This window comes from Artemia franciscana, chromosome 1, assembly GCF_032884065.1.
Source record: "Artemia franciscana chromosome 1, ASM3288406v1, whole genome shotgun sequence".
Taxonomy (NCBI): Eukaryota; Metazoa; Arthropoda; class Branchiopoda; order Anostraca; family Artemiidae; genus Artemia; species Artemia franciscana.
This window is the reverse complement of record NC_088863.1, coordinates 67,695,152-67,718,862: the sequence shown is the minus strand read 5'-3', so window position 1 is coordinate 67,718,862 and position 23,711 is coordinate 67,695,152. Positions and strand designations below refer to the sequence as shown.

General features: G+C 33.6%; 1 protein-coding gene across 1 annotated transcript in view; it reads left to right on the top strand.

Annotated features, from left to right (window-relative positions):
* Positions 1 to 21,509, top strand: part of LOC136033179 (long-chain-fatty-acid--CoA ligase 4-like) — a gene marked incomplete in the record, with an annotated part of 65,913 nt that extends 44,404 nt beyond the window's left edge. The window contains 5 exon segments of the mRNA XM_065713879.1: positions 967 to 1,121; positions 5,241 to 5,384; positions 7,249 to 7,386; positions 15,431 to 15,703; positions 20,215 to 21,509. Of these exon segments, the coding sequence (XP_065569951.1) occupies positions 967 to 1,121; positions 5,241 to 5,384; positions 7,249 to 7,386; positions 15,431 to 15,703; positions 20,215 to 20,375 (871 nt within the window).
* Positions 21,510 to 23,711: the final 2,202 nt, after the last annotated feature.

Below are 23,711 nucleotides of genomic sequence, written 5' to 3'. Positions count from 1 at the left end.
AAAAAGAAAACCAAGCAAAAAAACAAAAGAAACAACTCATTATAAGGGTATAATCCCTCACCTTCTCCTCCAATATATATGTGTACACTTATCGTTTTTACTTACTCTTATCCTGCCCACCCAAACTCTCCAACGTTATACGGCTTCAATCTATTCCTTACCTCTTACTTTAGTCTAAAAAAAATTCACCCTTCAAATCCTTCAACTCCTTATAATTGCAAATAAAGTCTTTCATAACATCGATGTTGCCACACGTTGAAAAAAAATGCCCCATATTGCTTCTTTGTTTCCATAAGTAGCAAATAGTTGCTCTTCGTTAAATTAGCTGACGTTATATATTCTCCTTAGGCCGCTAGTTGCGATATCCCCCTCCCCTTCATGCCTACCTGACCTCGACGTAAACACCTACAGACACCGTTGCACAACCCGTTTCCCATAATTGTATCTTTAGCTCTTTCAGCACCATCTTTACTTCCTTGATCACAATGTCGACATCTATCCTGATTTGAAACTCCTAACATGCCATAACTATTCAGTTAGTTTTTTTATGCCAAGAATATTTCCTATTATCATGTATCGTTTTTCTAAATGTCACCTCGGTCATTGATGTTATCATATTCTTAAAATTAACCATTCTCGCCAGTCTTTTATTCCATAGAGCATCTTGGCCTAAATCTGTTTTTATTACTAGATTATGAAACCTGTCATTAAAGGAAAAAGTATACATGAACAAACACTTTACTGTGTACATATATATTCTAAACTTTCCCAAGAAGGAAGGGGGGGCTAAGTTCTCGTTAAAATGAGCATTTTGATTTGAGTGTCTTCATTCATTACTTTTATGATACTTTTTTTCTCTTCTGTAACTTTTTTTAACTCTTTTTGTCAACCTAAAAATGCGCTTTTTTTAATTTATTTTTACTAGTTGATTCGGATACTAATATATCCTCTTCTTTTTCTTTTTAGCATTATATTTCGATCCATCAGATCTCTCCTTGGCGGGAATGTTAGATTTCTACTTAGTGGTGGCGCCCCTTTGGCACCGGAAAATCATTCTTTCGTTCGAGCCGCATTATGTGCCCCTATACTTCAGGGCTATGGTCTTACAGAAACATCTTCAGGTATTTTTAATGCAGTCTAACTTCTATTAACATAAATTGGTATATTTGATGTGCCTTCCTTCATTTGAAGGAATCTAGGTGAATCGACCTTTAGAAGTTATGCTAAAGGACAGAACAACCCTTTGGAGTGGTATAGAAATGTTGATTTTAGATTTGGAGATAGTATTACTACTACTACTACTAATAACTCACTGTAGCATCAAGCCGCCTGAGGCCATAGCAGCTACGCACGCTCCTCCTCCAACCTAAACTATTTAAAGCCTCCCTCTTTACACCCTCCTAGGAAGTTCCCATTTCCTTTAAATCTTTATTTATGACATCCTCCCAACCCAGACAAAGACGACCTGCTTTCCGTGTAGCCCCAGACGGTTTGGTCAAAAAGGACAATCTTCGGTAATCTGTCATCCGTAGAACGTGGCCTAGCCTTCTCAACCTTTCTTTCATTATAGCCCTAGGAAGCGGGATTGAACCACATTTTTCGTACAACCCATTGTTTGAAATACGGTCAGTCAGCCGGATACCCAGAACAAACCGTAGGTAATTTCTCTGGAAAACATCTAGTAAATTTTCATCTGCTTTTCGGAGCGCCCATGCTTCAGAGCCATATTTGACAATTGTCATCACTTTAGCTTCCAATATTCTAATCTTGGTTTGCAGAATTATCTTTCTATTCTTCCAAACTTTTTTTAACTGTGAAAAAAAACCTGAGTCTTAGCCATTCTACTTCTACTTTTAACATCTTCACTGCTCCCACCATCTTTACTAATAATACTACCAAGGTAACTGAAGCTCCCAACCTGATCAATCTTTTCGTTACCTAATGTCACCTGTTCATCTTCACTTATTCCTAGCCTTAGTGACTTAGTCTTCTTAACATTAATTTTCAAGCCTATTTTAGCACCCTGAACTCACAAAACCTCTAAAAATTCATTCATTTTGCACATAATCATCAGCATAATCTAAGTCCAGTAGCGTTTTTCCTCCCCATTTGCTTCCGTGGTCTCCAATTGCCTTTCCTGTGCTCCTTAAGACGAAGTCCCTCAAAATGATCCGTATAAAGAGGGATAGAACACAATTCTGCTTAACTCCTGATTTAACACAAAACCAGTTGCTAACCTCATTTCCTACCTTAACCGCAGCAGTATTATTCTCGTTTATAGCACAAATCACTTTAATGTATTTTTCTGGTATACCATATAACGATAAGACCTTTGTTAACGCTCTTCTATCAACATAATCGAAAGCTTTCTCATAATCGATAAAACTGAGGACCAAAGGTGTTTGACAACGAAGGGACTTCTCAATTATTAACCTAAGAGTGAAAACTTGGTCGACACATCCTCTACCTTTTCTAAAACCGCATTGTTCTTCCCTTAAAACTTTGTCTACAGCATCTCTCAGTCCTCAGTCATATTACTGAGTAAAATCATCATATTACTCAGTAATTTGCTACCTATAGAGACCAGACTAATGCCTCGATAATTACAACACTCACTCTTATCACCTTTCTTATACAATGGTTTAATTAAGGTTTTCCTAAAATCATTGGGTACTTCCCCTTTTTCAAAAATCATGTTTATAATCTTCAGTAGCTTATTCCTAACCTCAGAGCCACTCTATTTAAGAAACTCATTAATCATACTATCAGCACCTGGAGCCTTATTATTTTTTAATCCTTTTAGTACTGTCGCTAATTCTTCCTCACTAAACAAATCTTCCTTCACATCCAAGGTATCTCAAATTTTTTCATTTTCATCTATATCTTTTCCTGCAACTGTGTCTCGGTTTAGCACATTCTCAAAATGTTCCACCCATCTTTCTTTAACTTTTTCCTTATCACTAATTGTGGCCCCATTTCTATCTTTAGTATTTGCTACCTAATTTTGAAAATATGATGCGAAATTGAGTTTATCCTCTTATAAATGAAGAACCTAAATGTAGCGTATGACATCCAAAGCCTTTATGCAGTCTATACCACAATTTTGGTTTTCTGTGACCATGACCGAAATTACAAGGAGAAGCAATCCCTTAGGTCCAATCGTGGGCTCTCAAATGTATAAATTTAAACACCCTCCACAACTTTGATTTCAACAATGTATAAAACGCTCACACTTTATGAAAGAAATACTTGTCATTTAAGTTTTGGCGTGCTGGACTTGCAATCCTGTATCCATAAGGGCAAGGGCTTGAGTCCTAGTGTAGCGGGTTATTTGGTTTGGAGAGGAAGTTAGTGGTATGACTCTGTAAGCTTAGCCAGAGTCGCCCCAATTTCAAATGGGTATTGGTGCAAATGCACGGGAAGTGTCAAAAAATTTGTCGAGTTTTTGAATTAGAAAATTTGTTGCTTGAATTCTTTTCTTCTTCTTTTTTTAATGCCTCAGCTAAGAAAACGTAAAGTTGAAACGATGTAGGAAGAATGTCTGAAACTTCTCAGAAAAGGTATTGCTTAGAGTAGGCAGGAAAGAAGGAAAGCAAAAGAATATCTATGTTAATATAGAAATAATCCGTCATTTCCTTGTACTGAAAAGTTGGATGACCCTACAGTGGCGCAGTGACATGGATCTCTGCTTGGTTATACGGGACCAGGAGAGGTGCCGGTTTAATCAAATAGAATACGTTGAATGATGCTATATAAATCATCCATAAGCCGTAGTTACTTCTCGGAATGTAAAAAGTGTAATCAATTCGCATCATAATAATTTAATTTAATCTTCTATAATTTCATTCTTTAACTTAATTCTTTTTATTTATTGTTTTTGCTTTGTTCTTATCAAAGAGGAATTAGAAAGTGTTTGCCTGTTTGATGGCCGACTCACCGACTTGTGATGAGTTTTTACAGCAGCGGTAACTGTAGTAATAAACAGTTTTTGTTAGGTAATTGCTTTGCTGTTTTTGACGATACATAGAACTTTTATTCTTGAATAAGTAGCGAAAGGCTCTAATAGCAGTGCTAAGCAGCTCTTGTAGCAGCAAGTTCGAGGTCTTGAATTCTAGGGTATACAAAATTGTTTCCAATCCCCTCGTATGTATGACCTGTCCAATTTTATAATCAATTTCATCAACATCAGTTCACTTTTATAAGCTACGAAATGGCAGACAAGTTGTGAAGAAAAAATAACAAAGTAATGGACCAGCTTCTTCGTTCCAATAATCAACTCAAATCGTTTCAAAGGACTCAATCAACTTTCCTGTTTCCTGAAATTGATTGATTTTAAATTGAAAAACTATTTTCATGTCAACTCACTGTTGTCGTCTCGATGGACCATCAAAAAGTTATTTTGTTTATTGTAAGATTTTTTGGGGGCGCCAGGTAACTGGTCTTGAGTACCACTCTTGTCTCGGGCACTTGATGAAATTAGTGTCAAGGATTTGGTGTAGCGGGACCTCAGAAAAAGTTAAAATTACCCAAAGGTCTTGCTTGAATAGTTTGAGTTTATACCCCTTTTGTACTTTTGATACATAAAAAGCTATGGCAAAACCATGTCGGAAAAACCTTCCGACCCATTTCTGGATCAGAAAGCCTTCCTTTTAGTATGTAGCACAATATGTTTGGGTAATATATCCAGGATGTAACGTGCCGTGTATCTAAGAAGAATAGGGTAAGAATAGCTCTTATAATTCTATGTAACACGTTTGATTTTTTTTAGACTGACCCCTCGATATTCTCTGTATGCATTTATTTTGTAAGAGGTTGTTTGTGATTGTCACCCACCAGAATTGAGCCTAGTGTTTTGTAAGAATTTCTCTACTTATTGATTTGTATTTTTCGTTTGTTAGATATTTATTTTCCGAAAAAATAAGAATAGGGTAAGAATAGCTACTATAATTTTATGTAACACGTTTGATTTTTTTAGACTGACCCCTCGATATTCTCTGTATGCATTTATTTTGTAAGAGGTTGTTTGTGATTGTCACCCACCAGAATTGAGCCTAGTGTTTTGTAAGAATTTCTCTACTTATTGATTTGTTTTTTTTTTCGTTTGTTAGCTATTTATTTTCCGAAAAAATATGATTCTTCCTTCTTTTTTTTTCCTGGTATCGACTTTAGCCGTATATTTTCTTACATTAACTGTTTGTGTTTTTTTTTCTATCATTTCTTCTGCATTTTTTATATTTTAGGTGCTTGTATCATGGACATTGAAGATAGATCCGTTGGTAAAGTTGGCTCACCCCTTGTTTGCTGTGATATCAAATTAGTGTCTTGGGAGGAAGGCGGTTATTTAGTGAGTGACAAACCCTCACCACGAGGGGAAATTCATGTTGGTAAGATATATTACATTACAGATGCAATGAAAAACTGGTGATTCCTGAATGGAGTGAGAGGATGTCGAAAGGAAAGATTTAAGGGAAATAAAAACTTCTTGGAGGTGGGATTGAGATGGAGGAGGAGCGTGTGTATCAGTGTTCGCCTCAGGCAGCTTGGTGCTTCTGTGAGTTGTTAGTAGTAGTAGTAGTAGTAAATTCACTTTATTTTAGCAAATTATTTTAGCAAGTTTTAATTCATCTTCCCAATGGAACTTGCAATATAACACTGTCATGTCAACTGTCACTCAACTGTCATGTCAGAAAATTAGCACTTTTTAGTGCATTTTTTGGTTTTGACTCTGCTTAAAACAATTTTAATCTAAATACGATTAAATTTAAAAAAAATTGATTGAATGTAGTAAATCGTCGATGCAGAACTCTGCGACGTCGCAACTGTGAATGAACAAATTCCTCAGATAATTTGCAAATAGGATGAGATAGCCAAAAATCAACTCAAGATTAATCTTACGACCTAGGAGGCCGTAAATCATTCTTTTCCAAAGTCTTACTCTAAGAGGAAAGGGACGGCTTGGAGACACTTTACTGAAAGCATACTATATTTTTATGCAAAGAATGGGCAAGTATCTGTGCACCAAAAGAAAACCTGCGTTTCGAAAAACCCTTTAGTTGAATGTATTCTTTTATTTATTTTTATTATATCAGTTATTACCAAAAAACTTAACAGAAACAAAATTCGTTCAAATGGCGCAGCATCATATACTGTTCCATTTAGTTGTAAATCTGCTAGCACTCATAATCTCGAAGCTACAGGTTTGTGACGTTGTGCCACTACGGTGTTAGGCCTTTTATCTGCTGTTAAAAATTAAAGTGTTTAGAGTGTATTATTTTCTGCTTAAAAGCTGCATTTGTTACGAAGAAAAAAAAGTCGTGTCCGTTTTATCTGACGGTTGAGGGATCGAGGTGGAACTATCAGGGATAGTTTTTTTGTGGGGGGGGGATTCTAATTTTGTGTTTATAGCAGGGGTAAGCCAATTTTGCTCTTGTCCCCACAAGGGAGTATACCCTGCGGTTTTTTTATGCTTCTTCTGACTGATTGCACTGCTAATATAGCAGAAATAGCCGGCTGGTAATTATAGATTTTTATTTACCTTATGTCTGAAAAAATTGACCTGAATAGTTTTCTGTGTAAAGCAAATGCACCTACACCAGCCCAATCATTCACAGAAAACAATGAAAAAAATAATTGCTAAACTTCATTTTACAAATTAGGGATTCAGAAAGCCGCAGCCCTGCTCGTTTAGGACAATTTCTGTCTGATTTAAGTTTGATCTACTCTATACATTCATGCGGAAAATCCTGTTTTCAGTTTCATTTAACTGGAATAATATAGAATGGCACATATAACAAAAATTGTGCATGCATAGTGTGCATTTCTTAAAAATAAAAATTATCTTATGCAGTATTCCAATAAAAGGGAAGAAATGGTTGACGTTATATATTTGGCTTATATTTGTAACTTTGGATTGGATAGCGAACTCTTTCTGCTTAAAAAGATAATAAGAAAAAAACACATTAATAGTAAAAGAGAAAAAAAGTTAAGTATTGGAATTCCAAGAATAGAAAGGACAGCTTCTTTGATTGATTCATTTGGACAATCCTCATTGATTCATTTGGACACAAATCCTCAGGACAGCAAAAAGCAAAGAATAATCAGATACAAAAGAAAAAAACAAAATGACTAAAAGTAAATAATACACATGAAAAGATTAATTTAAGAAAAAAACTTTTTCAATCAGGACATTTTATCAATCTGGGCTCATTGAAGAGATTCTTCACAGTAATGTTATCTTTTTTAAACTAGGTGGCGACAATGTTGCTCTTGGATATTTTAAGCAGAAGGAAAAAACAAGGGAAGACTTTTATGAAGAAAACGGGAGAAGATGGTTCAAAACTGGTGATATTGGCGTGGTACATGAAGATGGAACGTTCCAAATTATAGGTTTGTGATTAATATTTTAGTCAAACTACGAACAAGTAGGTAGGGGAGAGAGGAGCGAAACTCCACGGGGGTGACTCCGTACATTGGACCTCTCGTCTAAAGTTTTTGAACTAATCTATTTAAAATTTTCTCACTATATGCCTTTCATATAACGCACATTTGCCGCAAAATTTAGATTTTAGATAAAAGAGACACCGACAAAAGCAAAAGAGGTAAAGAATTTTTGTATACTTGCCGGAAATTCTGACACGCGAGTCTTTGTCGACTATTTTCCTACTTACTGTAGTTCTTGGGTCTTAAGTTTATTGTAGTTCTTGGGTCTTTAAGTAACTGTCAATACTTAACAAATATGTTTTATAGTGGAAAGATCGGGAGGATGTTTCATCTTGGGAGTCCTGTGGCGTGAAACTGAAATGAGTTTGGTCCCTCCTCTAACAAAGGAAGTAAAAAAATTTACGATTGGCCTGGAACTTATATGAAACTTTGGGCTAGGGTGATCCAATGGAAAAAGAAAAATATATATATATATATATATATATATATATATATATATACTAGCTGTTGGGGTGGCGCTTCGCGCCACCCCAACACCTAGTTGGTGGGGGCGCTTCGCGCCCCCCCCAAGCCCCCCCGCGCGCGTAAGTCGTTACGCGCCATAATAGTTACGCGCCATTGTAGTTGTGTCCCTATGTCCCACCTGTGAATATAGATAGATATATATATATATATATATATATATATATATATATATATATATATATATATATATATATATATGGTTTTAACTACGTAAAACTTGCGAATATACAACATTCTTTGCTGTCCCATTGTCTTTGCATATAAATAGATTGTCAGGTTTACCGACTCTTGAACATGCAACATATAATGGTCCATGGGAAAACAATCTGTATTCAGATCTATACCTCATGATTCTAATGATTGCCCTTGAGCTTTGTTGATGGTGATTGCTAATCGACCATTCCCTGTCCCAGTGTCCCGGTCGTCATTTACATCCCCCTGTTTCCCCCGGTGTCCCCGTTGTAGTTGTGTCCCTGTGTCCCGGTCGTCATTTATATTCCCTGTGTCCCGGTCGTCATTTGTATCCCGGTGTCCCGGTCTGTATATACATTCGTTTTTTAGTTTTGTTTTTCTCCTTTATTTTTTTCCTTTTTTTTTCTTTTTTAGCTTATTTAGATTTTTAGATTTTTTAGTTTTTTTATTAGTTTTTAGTTTTTTTTTCTTTTTAGTTTTTTTGTCCCGGTCGTCATTTATATCCCCCTGTTTCCCCCGGTGTCCCCGTTGTAGTTGTGTCCCTGTGTCCCGGTCGTCATTTATATTCCCTGTGTCCCGGTCGTCATTTGTATCCCGGTGTACCGGTCTGTATATACATTCGTTTTTTAGTTTTGTTTTTCTCCTTTATTTTTTTCCTTTTTTTTCTTTTTTAGTTTATTTAGATTTTTAGATTTTTTATTTTTTTTATTAGTTTTTAGTTTTTTTTTCTTTTTAGTTTTTTTGTAGTTTTTACCTTCTTTTTAGTTTTGTTAATTTTTTTTTTTACTTATGTCCTGGTCGTCATTTATACTCCCTGTGTCCCGGTGCTTTGTTGATTGCTAATCGAACATTCCTTTTGTCCTGGTCGCTTTCTCTTTGAGTGTCGTCATTTATTTTTTTCTTTTTTAGTTCTTTTAGTTTTTACCTTTTTTAGTTTTTTTTAGTTTTTTAGATGAAAATTTTTTTTAGTTTTTTCCTTTTTTTCTTTTTAGTTTTTTATTGGTTTTTACCTTTATGTTAGCTTATTTTTCAGTTTTTTCCTTTTTTTTTATTTTTTTTTTATTTTTTATTTTTTTTAGTTTTTTACCTTTTTTAGTTTTTTTTAGTTTTTTTAGTTTTTTTAGTTTTTTAGCTTTTTTACTTTTTTTATTAGTTTTTAGTTTTTTGTAGTTTTTGCCTTTTTTTAGTTTTTTCAGTTTTTTTTTAGTTTTTTATTGGTTTTTACCTTTATTTTAGCTTATTTTTCAGTTTTTTCCTTTTTTTTAGTTTTTTTTAGTTTTTAGTTTTTTTAGTTTTTTACCTTTTTTTAGTTTTTTTAAGTTTTTTAGCTTTTTTATTTTTTTTATTAGTTTTTAGTTTTTTTGTAGTTTTTGCCTTTTTTTTAGTTTTTTTAGTTTTTTAGCTTTTTTATTAGTTTTTAGTTTTTTTTGTAGTTTTTGCCTTTTTTTAGTTTTTTTAGTTTTTTAGCTTTTTTATTTTTTTTATTAGTTTTTAGTTTTTTTTGTAGTTTTTGCCTTTTTTTAGTTTTTTCAGTTTTGACGTCACCTGATCCAGTTTTTTCAGGTGACGTCACCTGATCCACGATCCACAGATCCACAGACAACTTATTTTTATATATATAGATAGTTTTTTTTTTTTACTTATGTCCTGGTCGTCATTTATACTCCCTGTGTCCCGGTGCTTTGTTGATTGCTAATCGAACATTCCTTTTGTCCTGGTCGCTTTCTCTTTCGTCATTTATTTTTTTCTTTTTTAGTTCTTTTAGTTTTTACCTTTTTTAGTTTTTTTTAGTTTTTTAGATGAAAATTTTTTTTAGTTTTTTCCTTTTTTTCTTTTTAGTTTTTTATTGGTTTTTACCTTTATTTTAGCTTATTTTTCAGTTTTTTCCTTTTTTTTAGTTTTTTTTTATTTTTTTTAGTTTTTTACCTTTTTTTAGTTTTTTTAGTTTTTTAGCTTTTTTACTTTTTTTTTAGTTTTTAGTTTTTTTTGTAGTTTTTGCCTTTTTTTAGTTTTTTCAGTTTTTTTTTTAGTTTTTTATTTGTTTTTACCTTTATTTTAGCTTATTTTTCAGTTTTTTCCTTTTTTTTAGTTTTTTTTAGTTTTTAGTTTTTTTAGTTTTTTACCTTTTTTAGTTTTTTTAGTTTTTTTAGTTTTTTAGCTTTTTTATTTTTTTTATTAGTTTTTAGTTTTTTTTGTAGTTTTTGCCTTTTTTTAGTTTTTTTAGTTTTTTAGCTTTTTTATTAGTTTTTAGTTTTTTTTGTAGTTTTTGCCTTTTTTTAGTTTTTTTAGTTTTTTAGCTTTTTTATTTTTTTTATTAGTTTTTAGTTTTTTTTGTAGTTTTTGCCTTTTTTTAGTTTTTTCAGTTTTGACGTCACCTGATCCAGTTTTTTCAGGTGACGTCACCTGATCCATCCATCCACAGACAGACAGACAACTTATTTATATATATATATATATATATATATATATATATATATATATATATATATATATATATATATATATATATATATATATATATATATATATATATATATATATATATAAAATAGTGGATCCCCTCAAAATGCAGCCCCAAAAGAGCCACAGAAGTGCCAAAGATTTTTTCCCATCCATTTCAAATGAAAGGGGCTATTTTATAAACTCGGTATGGGATCATTCGACTGAAAATTGATAGTTTTGTTGTCATTTTCAAAGGCCAAAAGCTGTTGGAGCAATCAGCATCCCTCTCGGTTCTTTTTCTGCTATCCGGCCCACCTCTAACCCCTATAATATCGAATTAAATTTTTAGATATCTGTTTTGTTAAAAAATATCTAATGAGTTGCCCTTGGGGCTGATATCATCCCCATGTCCCTAGTGTTAAACTTCATCTTTTTCTGCTATAATAACTCAGCCTCTTAGAAACAGGAAAAGAAAAATTAAAATAAGACAGAAGTGAAAAAATAAATGCTAAAATTTGTCTACACCACACATTCTGCCAATATTTTGGAATATCGGGATATCAGGATTGGAAATATTATTCCTTATTTTCTTCATTGTTTTTATTTGTCATATTTTCTCTGTAGCTGCTCAATTTCGTATGTGGGAGGAGCTTCCCACGGGGGGAGGGGGATAAGCCTAGCACTGTACATTAATATACATGACTTATGCATATAAATTTCAAATTGGTCAGAAAAAAACTTGACCTACTTTCCTGGCCCCATTTCAGGGAGTGCTGTATCCCAGTCCCTTTAGATCCTTTTTTTAAAAAGCAGTTCCTCAAAAGCAAAATATGTTTGGAAAACAACTGTGAAATATTATAGCAATATATGTAATATTTCTTCAATCAGTACAAGCTGTTCACACGAAATTCAAGTTCTTCTGAAATGATACGCCGTCATAAAACAACTTAGAGAAGTAAAATAAACAGAATACACAACGAAGATATTTATAACTGTAACATGTACTTACGCTCTTGCCTTTCCCTTCGTTATGGTGTTGAGAAAAGGGTTTGGAAAAAAGGTTTTCCTAACCTTCAAAAAAAGAAATTTGGGAAATACCCTAGAAAATTGTTTCCAAATTGCCCTACCAGAGATTCAACTTTCTCCTCCAATGGGGTCACAAAAAGAACTATTGAAAAAAGAAAGTATGTACCAAATGCTCGGGAAAGTAGTTATTGTGTAGTAAAAAGTTACTTATCGATTTGAGATTCAGCGACGTCTGTTTTAATTTTATTTTGCTACGTTTTTTTTGGAAAATAAAGATGTTTTCTTTGGATATATATTTTGATTTATTGTATAGGTTCTTGAGAACAAGATATGTGACTTGTTTTTTTTTGGCAATAATTTGAAAAAAATGGTATCCAAGAAAATTAAAAGCGTACTAGTACTTAAAAAAAAGTTTTGACGCCTAAATCACCGCAGAGCTAAAGCCATATAATAAGTTGAACCTAAAACGAACGCAAATTGCCACACATAAAATTTAGACCACTATTATTATAAGGGCAAAAGAAGAAGTCCTTTAAACTTTTTTTGTCACGTATGTGTCTGGTGGTTTTTCAGTCTATCGAATTGACAACGCTGGAGAGGTTAAATGTTCTGCTAGTATTGTAATCCTTGAAGTGGGATTTTCTACTTACAAAATTTTCGTGAAAATTTTTTTTTTTTTCTTATTCAACTTGGAATGATTTCATAATCTTGTGAATGATGAACTTTAAGAAGACCGGAAAAAATGTGAATGTGACATGATCTTGACAAGTATGTGCAAGCCAAATTCCGAGGCCACCTAACGTAGCTAAAAAGGTCATGGCGGGGACGGGGAAGCAGTAAAAACAGAAGAAACCAGTCTTTTCTTGCACTAGTATATCTTGAGTATCAAACCTATTATTATTATTAGGTTTTTCTGTTTTTTACTCATTTTCTATTATCTATTATTTTCTATTATATACTTTTTATTATTCCTCTGCCTCTTGGTCTTTCCAATCATTTTGCAGCAAAATTGTTCAAATTGATTTTACAACTGACGTGCGAGAGACTTCTTGGTTTGTTAGACTAGTGGTTTTTCTTTGGTTTACGTTTGAGCGAATCAACTACTCATATACGTGCAATCACTTGTTATCACTTGGATTTCAAATAAAGCCACATGATGCTTAAATTACGTATTGAAAATTTGACACTAGACCAATCAACTTTTGAATTGTTATTTAGGCTGGAGGAAAAAAACGTTTTGCCTAGTGTACTTGCTTATAAGATAACCCAAACATCATAAATTATTATACAGGTTTGCACTTTCGTCTAAAATTGCTCAATAAGGACATGGCGTTTTGACAGGCCCACGTTTGACTGTCCTTCAATGGATATCTTTGTAAAAAAAAAAAAAAGGGTAAAAGACCATCATTAAGAACTGAAAATAACTAATCATTACAGTTACCCCAATAAGTGGAGTTACCTCTCCCCCACGTATTCAATACTAAATTGGTTTTAGCATAGCCTGTCAAAAATCTGAAGGGTCTGATAACGTGTACCAGATCATTAGGTGGCGCCTTATTAGCACAATTACCAATAGCACAAGTTTAAATGTAATCATTGCACCCCATAGGATAGAATACATTGTAAATCTATCATTAAATAGATTTCCACTGATCTAGTAATATTATGAACACTTCATATTATCTTGAGACTAGGGTTATGTTCATTCATCGTGTATAACAGAGCAGACGCAGAGTCAGAGCAAATTGTCAACCTCATCACTGTTCATTTCACTTAATTAAATCAAGTGCCTTGGAAATGGGTATCATTTCAATTGAAAAGACACATATTCTGTGGTAACTTTTAACTGCAAGATAATGACATACAGGGAATCACTAGTGCACAATATACAGCCCTCTCCCACTTAGAATCATCAGTGAAAATATTTAAATAATCTCTTAATTGGTCAGTCTGCCTAAACCAGTCATCTTTTAGAGTCAGGCTATTATCCTCGCCACCCTTGAATATGAGGAAATGCACATTATCCTTACTACAAAACACTTTTCACCGTACCATCCTAAAAATGCTATATCATTAACTGGTGTTATACCTGGGCACTCACAGTAACCAATGGAGTAATCAGTAGTCAGGCTATTATCCTCGCCACCCTTGAATATGAGGAAATGCACATTATCCTTACTACAAAACACTTATCACCGTACCATCCTAAAAATGCTATATCATTAACTGGTGTTATACCTGGGCACTCACAGTAACCAATGGAGTAATCAGTAGTCAGGCTATTATCCTCGCCACCCTTGAATATGAGGAAACGCACATTATCCTTACTTCAAAACACTTTTCACCGTACCATCCTAAAAATGCTATATCATTAACTGGTGTTATACCTGGGCACTCACAGTAACCAATGGAGTAATCAGTAGTCAGGCTATTATCCTCGCCACCCTTGAATATGAGGAAACGCACATTATCCTTACTTCAAAACACTTTTCACCGTACCATCCTAAAAATGCTATAACATTAACTGGTGTTATACCTGGGCACTCATAGTAACCAATGGAGTAATCTGGTTGTAACCTGGAAGTAACCAATGGAATATCGTCTGCAATATATATATATATATATATATATATATATATATATATATATATATATATATATATATATATATATATATATATATATATATATATATATATATATACGTTGAATGCCCAACGATATTTGACTGATTCAAATCGCTACAATGTTAAAACAGCCTAGTGCTTAAAACAACTTCCTGGGTAAACCTATATCATTAGCGAGCTGAAAATTGTTGCTATATCCACCAGCACCTACCCTAACCACACGCCGGCTCAAGAATCTATAAATCGAGTTTGTATGTTCTAATGGTATTTCAACTCCCCCTGCTCTTTCCAAATCAACTCGGTTTGGTGTCGATTTCATGTCTAAGAAAACTACAAATGTTTCCAACCTGCATCTAAGGCCTTGTTTTATTCAGTTTTAAGTCTAACTACGCAGTGAGTTGGGAACGAAACTAAACTGTTCTCTCTGAATAGCTTTTGTAACAATCCCAATTATCCTTTGTTTTTTATGTATTTTATCAACTTAAGGGGTGGGGTGGGGGGCTCGGGTTTTGAACATATGTATTTATATTTGTATAGGGACATATACTTGTACATTTGGAAGGTAGGGGTAAACTATTTGGCCAGTATGAAGTTAGATAACAATTCTTACTTCATAATACACCGAATAATTATACTTAACACGTTTTGCATGCAGAACTACTATACTTTTTATATATACGTATACTTTATATGTATATATACATATATGTAAACGTAGAGTATGCCGGGTCTTAATGCAAAATGTGTTAGGTTCAGTTACTCTGCATATATATTCAATTGGGCTAAATGTATAGCCCAAATTGAAGGAAGCCCAATTATCTTTTTTTTATGTGTTTTACCAACTTAAGGGGTGGGGAAGGGAGGCTACGGGGTTTTGACATCCCACCCACCCTGAAATTTTTGTACAACTCGTGAAAACATAACAAAATGCATATAAACACTCAAGAGTATAGCCTTCTTTAAGATATAGGTTAAATAAAGTAAGTAGTATATTTTGGGCTTTCTCTGGTAAATGTTCGTCGTTCATTTTCTTTTTTTCGAAACAAATAAATTTTTATGTAGACACAGAGATGTGCGAGGTAAAAACCAAAATGAGTAGTTATGTTTATCTTTGGATGGCTTTTTGTTTGTTTGTTTTTTTGTTGTTTTTTTTCTTATTCATTTATTTTAACTTTTAGACCGAAAGAAAGATCTGGTCAAACTGCAAGCTGGTGAATACATTTCCTTAGGAAAAGTCGAATCTGAGCTGAAAGGTTGTCCTTTGGTTGAAAATATATGTGTCTATGCAGATCCACGCCATTCCTATCCAGTAGCGTTGATTCTTCCTAACGCCAAGAAGCTAAATGAGATCGCAGCACAAGAAAACGGTGCACCCAAATTGGAAAATTTATGTAAGAATAAAGTCGTTGAAAAGGAAGTTTTAAAATTACTACAGGAATATGCTAAGAAAAGTAAGTCCTCTCATGTATGTAAACAACGTTCTTGGCCCAAATAGAAGAACTACCCTTTCTTATACGTTTTTATAATTCTTTTAAATGTTACTTTTTTTTTATATGGAAGCTGACAAGCAGAGTAACTGGCAATATTAAAGTGATATAACCGGTAAATCATAAAGATCTGTGTCATAGATTGGCTTCACCCTTTAATTCATGCCTGTTATAAAAAAAAATTAGGCAAAATTAGTGCCACCCATGCAAAAAAAGTGCATTTTCTTGTTTTTCTGGGAGGAGGGCCTTTAACTTCCATACAAGGCCGTATCTGAGGGTTTTTCCGGATTCATCCCCCCCCCAATTTTTTTTGTAACTATGGGCTGCGTTTCGTTCTAGACTGCAGCTCGCTGTAGCCATGATCAAAACAACAAATGAATTGGGTCATTGTTTGCAAAGCAAAAGTACTTTCAACGGTAATTGACCCATTTGAGCGCACTGAGGTGGGTGAACGGTCAGACTTATGTAATGTAACTTTCTATAATGTAACACTTGAAGCCTAGTTCATAACAACCAAAGAAAACCTGATTTGGTAGGCCCATGAAGGTTATTTAAAGAATCAAAGAAACTTTTATGTAACAGACACTAGCATCTCTTATAAACACTATTACGTAACATGCACCTCCGTCTTTTAGATAACATTCCGTATCTATGTAACATAGCATATAGGTGTACTATACTGTTACAGGTGCGCTATAGTATTGCGTAAGAAATAAAGAAGAGTTAAAGCACTTTCTTATGTTACTGGAAAAAACGTAATATTTAATATTTTTTAATATTTAATATCAATATTTAATATTTTTATATAATATTTTAATAATATATATATTTTTATAATATATAATATTAATATTTTTATAATATATAATAATATATAATATTTTTTATATTTAATATTTAATATTTTTTAATAGTAATATTTAATCCTGCTTAATTGAGTTTTCAAGCTTACTTTAATTTCTATCTGATTTCTGTCCTGTAGTACACATAAGCTGCATTGTTCTTCTGACATTTTGTAGCCTAGGACTATATTCTCCTTATTAAGTTTGAATAGCCTTAAAACGTTGAATGGGGAATCAAACAAAATTACTTTTTGCCACTAAAGTGTTTCCTTCAAAGAGGAAATGAAGAGGTAACGTGTCAAGATTTGATGTTGCTCCTTACTCTCTGTTGAAAAAATTTGTTTTTCAATTTAATATCTGATTATTTTTTTTAGAATAATACCGTGAAATCCGGCTCTGAAAAATTCCTGTACTTGTGTATTATACAAACCGGTCTCTTCATTAGTTTCTTCGTTACTTTAGAAACAAATTTGGGCTATATATTTGCACATTGGGGGGGGGGGGGGTAATTATAGTGGTTCTACATGCGAAGTATGTTAGGTATAATTATTCTGTATACTATGAAGTAAGAATTGTTTTCTAACTTTTAACTATCCAAATACTTTAACCCCCCCTCCCTCATCTTATGTGCAAATATATAGCCCAAATTATATATATCCCATCTATTTTGTCACTTGTCTTGGTCCTGTCTCACGGCTAAGGTAAAAGAAACTAACGAAGAAACCGATTTGTTTTCGAGTTTTACACAGAGTAAACTTGAGTGGCGCATAATACACAAGTACCAATTTTCCTTCCCCTATGGGATATAAAAACACAAAACTCAAATAAAATTTTCAAATTTGAAAAGCCTTATTTTCCATGGGGGGCATTATTTTTCGTGGGTTAAATACTGGGGGGGGGGGGGGAAGGCCGGCTACCTTTTGTTCATAATCCCCCTTACGCAATTTGTAACATTTTTTAAACGTCTTTTAACTAGGTACAGTTCGATTTTGTATGACATAGGTGCATTATTGGTTAACATTAGGAGTACTTTACACTTTATGTACTTAAGAATTAAGATTTTTTTTTTTTGGGGGGGGGGGGGGTTTAGGTGACATTTTTCAAGGGGGTATTATCCCCAGGGAGGGGTGGGTGAGTAAACCCCTAGAACCTAACCTTTATTCATATCAATTTTCATTCATCCTGTAGACACCCTTTAATATTTTTTCCATCTTTTTATTAAAAGAATCTTTTCAGTACATTTCAATGCAAATAAAATAGTAAAATTTTAATAACTACAAAATAGGACGTTACGAACCAATACAACCAGATTTACTCCTCAGCTTGTTACCGCACTAAATCAATGAATAATGTTTCAACATTATTCCTATGCTCTCCAGGTCTTTAGTCTTCGGGTTTAGTCTTCGGGAATCGGGTGCTTTATTTTAGAAAGATTCTACCGGATAATCCGGTTCAAAATACCCCTTCAATCCCTATAGATACGGTGTTGAGGTGCGTAACAAATCTTTCTTTCTCTTTAAAAATAGGAGTTTGTATTTGGGGCCCAAGTGACTCTAAACCTGGGTTCCCACTTATACGATTTCACGCAAAAACGGCCGTTTTTGCACAATTCGCCAAATTTCCTCTGTTTTCTGCTGCAAGTTTCTGCGTCACAACATTTCAACGGCTGCGTTGAAATATTTCTGCTGAGCCGTTGAAAATCGCCTCTGTTATTTTAAATTGAAAGCATTGTAGAACCATAAATTGCAAGTAACTGAGAAACTAGACATTTTTATCATTAGTTTTCCTTTAATATTTGACAAAAAACATAAGGATTCTGTTCTTTCAGTCCAAATTTTAATAGGCGAGTCCTGGGGTAATATTTTCAAGGAAATAAGCCAAGGAGATAAGTCTCATATTTTTTATTAGGCATAGTTAGCCTAGGGAATTGCAAGTTAGCGCTTTGAGTATTTTTCTTTGCTTGTAGGATTTGATTTAGCCTATTCCTATGCACATGCTTTTTAAATATATCATAGTATCTTTGCGCTTCAACGGCTGTAGTGAAACGTTTCTCTGCGAGCATTTTTATTGCGATTTTCCCACATCCACTATCCTTGAGCCATTTTGCGTTAAAAAAAAATCGCACCAGTGGGAATCAAAGGTAACTGCAATTGTGGAGGATGTTTGTCTACCTCAGTTGAACTTTGAGCCTTGGTCATGGTCGTGTGTTTGTAATGTCTGAGCATCTGGAATTAAGAAACGACTCAAAGAAAATACACGTCTTCAACCCTAGGCACCTGAATAAAACGTCCTAAGTCATCTCTTAACGGGCTTCCAAAATAACCCTATCGTATCCATGGCCCGTTGAAAGAGTGCTTCGAATAAACCAGCACATAATGCATTATTTTGCAAAGGCAGAAATGGCCCTGAGAATAAATACCTTTAACCTACTAAATGCCAATTTTAGGTTAACCTCGGAAGGACCTCCAAGGAACACTACGAAAAAAAGGGTTGAGTGCAATCGAGCATAAAAATTCTAGACTGAAAAGCATATCTTCTGAGGCAATTAACTTAAATCATTTTCTAAGAACATTTTCGAAACTGTAAGTTTGGAATCTGTGCACCTATACTTGCTACTAATAGCTTCCTCGCCCTACTTTTTGAAAAATGGTCTGTTAAAGTCTCTAAAAATTCAATTTGTGTGTACCTGGCCTTCGGACATAAAAAATTGAATTTTTAGCCCTTTGGTGAGGTCGTGAATCTAGGATGCTTTTTCATGAAGAATAAAAAAATGGAATCTTGGGTCTGAACTCTGGATAAAGACTTGTATTCTATATGTATGTACCCTTGGAAAAGGGTACAATTCAGGGAGTAGGTAAGGAAAAGGTATCAGTTCGTTCAACCTCTGCTTTGCTGGCTTTGACCCCCGGCCTATATTAGGGTCAAGCTTGAGCTTCTTGCTAAAGTGAGCGATGAAGGGGCAACTATGTAGTTTGGAAAAAAAGTGGATTTGTTTTGTTTATTATTTAAACTGAGGAGTATTCTACCAAATAGCAATAACAATGAGTGCAAACCAAGTTATAACAGCTAGATCCGCCTTAATCTTTCTTTTCTTTTTTATGGAGTTCGGATAAGGATTAAAGTACAAAACTATCTTATTATTATTATTGAATAAAACGAACTTTCGCATCAAACTGAAGAATTTGTTTTTTTCTGTCAGGTACATTATAAAAAAAAAATATGTAACATTGTCGGTACATCATGTTTTTTGTCAGGTACATCAACGTATAATATTATAAAAACATTGTCGCTCTTCGTCAGGTACATTTTTTAAACATACAACGATAATCCTGACTGGTTTCATTTAAAAACGCTAACTAACAAACTGACTTATTATAGGATAAAAGTACAATTTTCATTTATTATTGATTTCTGTTGGTGTGCCTGCTATAAATTTTTCTTTCAATTTGATTTTGTTTGTTAAAATATTTGAATTTTGCATATATACAGTTCTAAAAACTGATTATCTGCTTTTATTTTGATTAAAGCAGTATGGTAAATTCAAACAAATGAATAAAAAGAACCATAATGATTTTTATACTTTATAGATTTTAATACATCGTGGTTTGTTAGTACACATGTATCTGCTTTCAGGAAACCTTGAAAAGTTCGAGATACCTCAAGCAATGCGCCTCTGTTCAGAACCTTGGACTCCTGATTCAGGTCTGGTAACTGCTGCATTCAAGTTAAAGCGAAAAAATATTGAAGATCTCTATCGTCAAGAAATTGAAGACATGTACAAGAAAAAGTTTTAGCCCTGTTTTCGTTACATTTTTTTTGTGATTCGTAGAGCAGTACTTCTCGAACTTGGAAAGGACTCCTCCTCCAAAAAAAATCATCTGACTCTGGCAATTTCATCATTTATAGTAATACATGGTAAACTTTTTGGCACGAAACGATTTCTTGGCAAGTGACAATTATTATTTTTGGGGAGTGAATTGTGACTTGAAAGTGCTTGAGAAGGAGTGTTTTGGAAGATAATTGATTATCTAAAGCCTGCTTACAACAGTACTTGTGTCGAAAATCTTTTGGGACCATTTAGCTTCACTTTTACTTGGTAAGAAAATAAAATCGCGAAGAGGAGCAAAAACTTTTATTCCATTTGAGTTTAATGCGCAATTACCTGTACAAAACTTTCAGTGCCTATTTTTTAAAGTATTCTTCAGTATAGATGTCACTGATTCTCATAGACCATGCACAAGTATGCTCTTTGGAATTGTAGAATTTCCTTTTTTTCTTTTTTTCCCTGTTTAAAATATCATTTGGCAGTTCTACTGTCCAAAATTGGAAGTTTTCAATCTTAAAATATCGTAAACCCGTCCTAATTGGTGGAGTGGAATGTCTTAATTGTTAAACAAAGACAATATTCTTGTTCAATTTTTCTTATTCAGCTTAATGTTGACTAATAACTGTTATGGTTTCGAAATTGCCATTGGCTCAGAATGACAGGAAGGCGAGATTTCTTGTGATCCCCTTATATGTTAATTAGAACAAGGCAGATTCAAGCCTGCACAATCTTTGTCTGAGCTTTCTTAAGGTGAAACCAGATTAAGGTGATTTCAAAACAAAATAAGGTGGGCTGTAAGAGACAAGTGGGATTTTGAGGTATAGTGAGGTTGATGTGCATACAGAAAGGGTGGCAAGTTAGTATTCTACATTTATGGAGTAAAAAGAATTTATTTCTCTTTATATTCCCCTTTCTCTTTTAAAAAGAAAAAATCCAAGCTAAAACTAAAACTGATATCTTGATCATTTCGTGTGAGGCATTTTTAGATCTAGATCATGAACTTGACTTTCAACTTTCAGTCGAGATGGCTTTATGAAGTTAAGTTGTGCATGTTATGAAAGTGAATTCTAACATATGATGAAGTTTCTACCAAATACTGGTATCTTGGCAGCATAAATGATATTTTTTTGTTTTTTTTTTAGGTTTGAAAGAATTAGCATATCTCCAAGCTTTCTAGAATTAGAAAGCTTTCAAAGAATTAGCACATTTCCAAGCGAATTCTAGCTTATAATGAAGTTTCTACCAAGTACTTAGTATCTTGGCAGAATAAAGGATAGTTTTTTTTTTTTGTTTAAGTTTAAAGAATTAGCATATCTACAAGTGAAGTCTAGTATATGATGAAGTTTTTACCAAGTACTTGTATGTTGACAGCATTAAGGATAGTTTGTTTGGTTTGTTTTTAGGTTTCAAAGAATTAGCATATCTTAGATTGTTCTAGAATTAGAAAGCTTTCAAAGAATTAGCACATTTCGAAGCGAATCCTAGCATATGATGAAGTTTCTACCATGTACTAGTATGTTGGCAGCAAAAAGGATCGTTTTCATTTTTTTCATGTAGAAATAATTAGCATATCTTCAATCTGGGGAATAGACCAGTTCTTATGTACCTAAAGGCCACAAGTTCCTGACTCGTAGGTTTGAGCAATGCTCAATAAAAGAAATTTTTTATTGTTCAGTCAAGCTGCACACTCCATCAGTCTTTACCTAATTTATCTATCTGTTACTCATTTGTTTGACGAAGTTAAACTTTCTCAATAATCTTTTTGGGTCGGGCTGCTGATTTGAAAACTTAATAAATTAAGGTCTTTATCACCATTTTTTGAATTATTGTTGAAATTTATAGGTACCAAACGTACGAAACAGAATTTTTTATTTATCCTTTAAGGAAGTAATAAAATTCTTTAAAAAAAACAGTTCTGGAATGGTAAAGAAGCCAGTTAAGGTATGACGCTACTTTTTCAGAAAAAAAAACACTACCCTTTTTTAATTTATTTTTTCTCTTAACATTATTTCTCCCCAACTAAACGATGAAGACAAAAAAGGGACAAATTTGTAATTAAAAGAATAACATGAAAAATTGGAGCGGTGAAGATCTAATTTGTTCTTTTTTGTTTGCTGAAATTAAAAAATTGTTCTAGCCAAACTGTGGCTACAAACTTTGTGCTGGCTATTTTAATGGTAAACAGGACTTCAATGCAGTTACTGTTTTTAAAATGCTTCTGTTACTTTTTATATACTGATTCTACCAAGAAGACCTTAATTGTGCCCATCATATACATTTCTTAAAACCAACATATTGGCCGCTAGGAATCCTTGAATTTCAATAATACTATTTATGACGAAACTGGGGCAATGTGTCTATTTTGAAAAAAAAACTGTTATTACTTTAGTTTACTATCAAGCACAAATAAGGCCAGATAACTGAGTTTCAGGAGCAGTTGTGATTACTGCAACCAACGCCGTATCCAGAGAGAATTACTGGGCTTGAACCCCCTCCACCAAAATTTTTCTCTGAGTCGTAAAAACGTAACAAAAATGCGTAAAACAAATTTCTGATGCGTTTTTTACTTTTCTTTTTTTTTAATCCTTTGGAACAAAAATCTGGAATATGCCCTTGGCTGCAACCTTTGCAAAAGACATCTAAATTACCGTATTTAATAGTTGTGATTCTACCTCCTTTCTGCGTGTCACATTTTTTGGTTTGTTTTTTATGTGTGTGTGTGCCTTGTTTTAATAAACGTTAAAAAAAAAGTCGTTGCTGTTCAATCGAGCTTTTTGAACTGATAAGTGCTTATGATGTGCTAAGGTATAAACTCCCAATGAGGCAAGCTGAATTTTTGAGGCTGCCTAGTTGAAAAGGCCACTGATCTCTATATTAGTCATACTTTCAAATTTGAATTCAGCGAATTCATATTCGCAAGAATACAAGTTGTTAAGTTGGCATGGAAAAGAAGGCAACTTAGATTTTAAGGTTTGCAAGCTGAAAAGGACTGATCTCTACAGTAGAGTTATGCTCTCAAGTTTGAATTTCATGATTATTGAATACATATTTACAGGAATAGAAGTTGGCATTGACAAGGGGGATAAATAAAAAGTCTAAAGCCGGACTGGGTCACTTTGACTAGACAAAGAGAGAAATCTCGAGAAAAAGTAAAATGATCTATGGCCAGTAGAAATAAGAGGAAACTATCACAGCGAATATTTTCTCTGTGTAAAATGAGGCTTCTTCAGCGTTTAGAACGGAATATATTAAGACATAACAATTTTAAGTGGATGAGGGATAAAATCAAAAGGAAAAATAAACG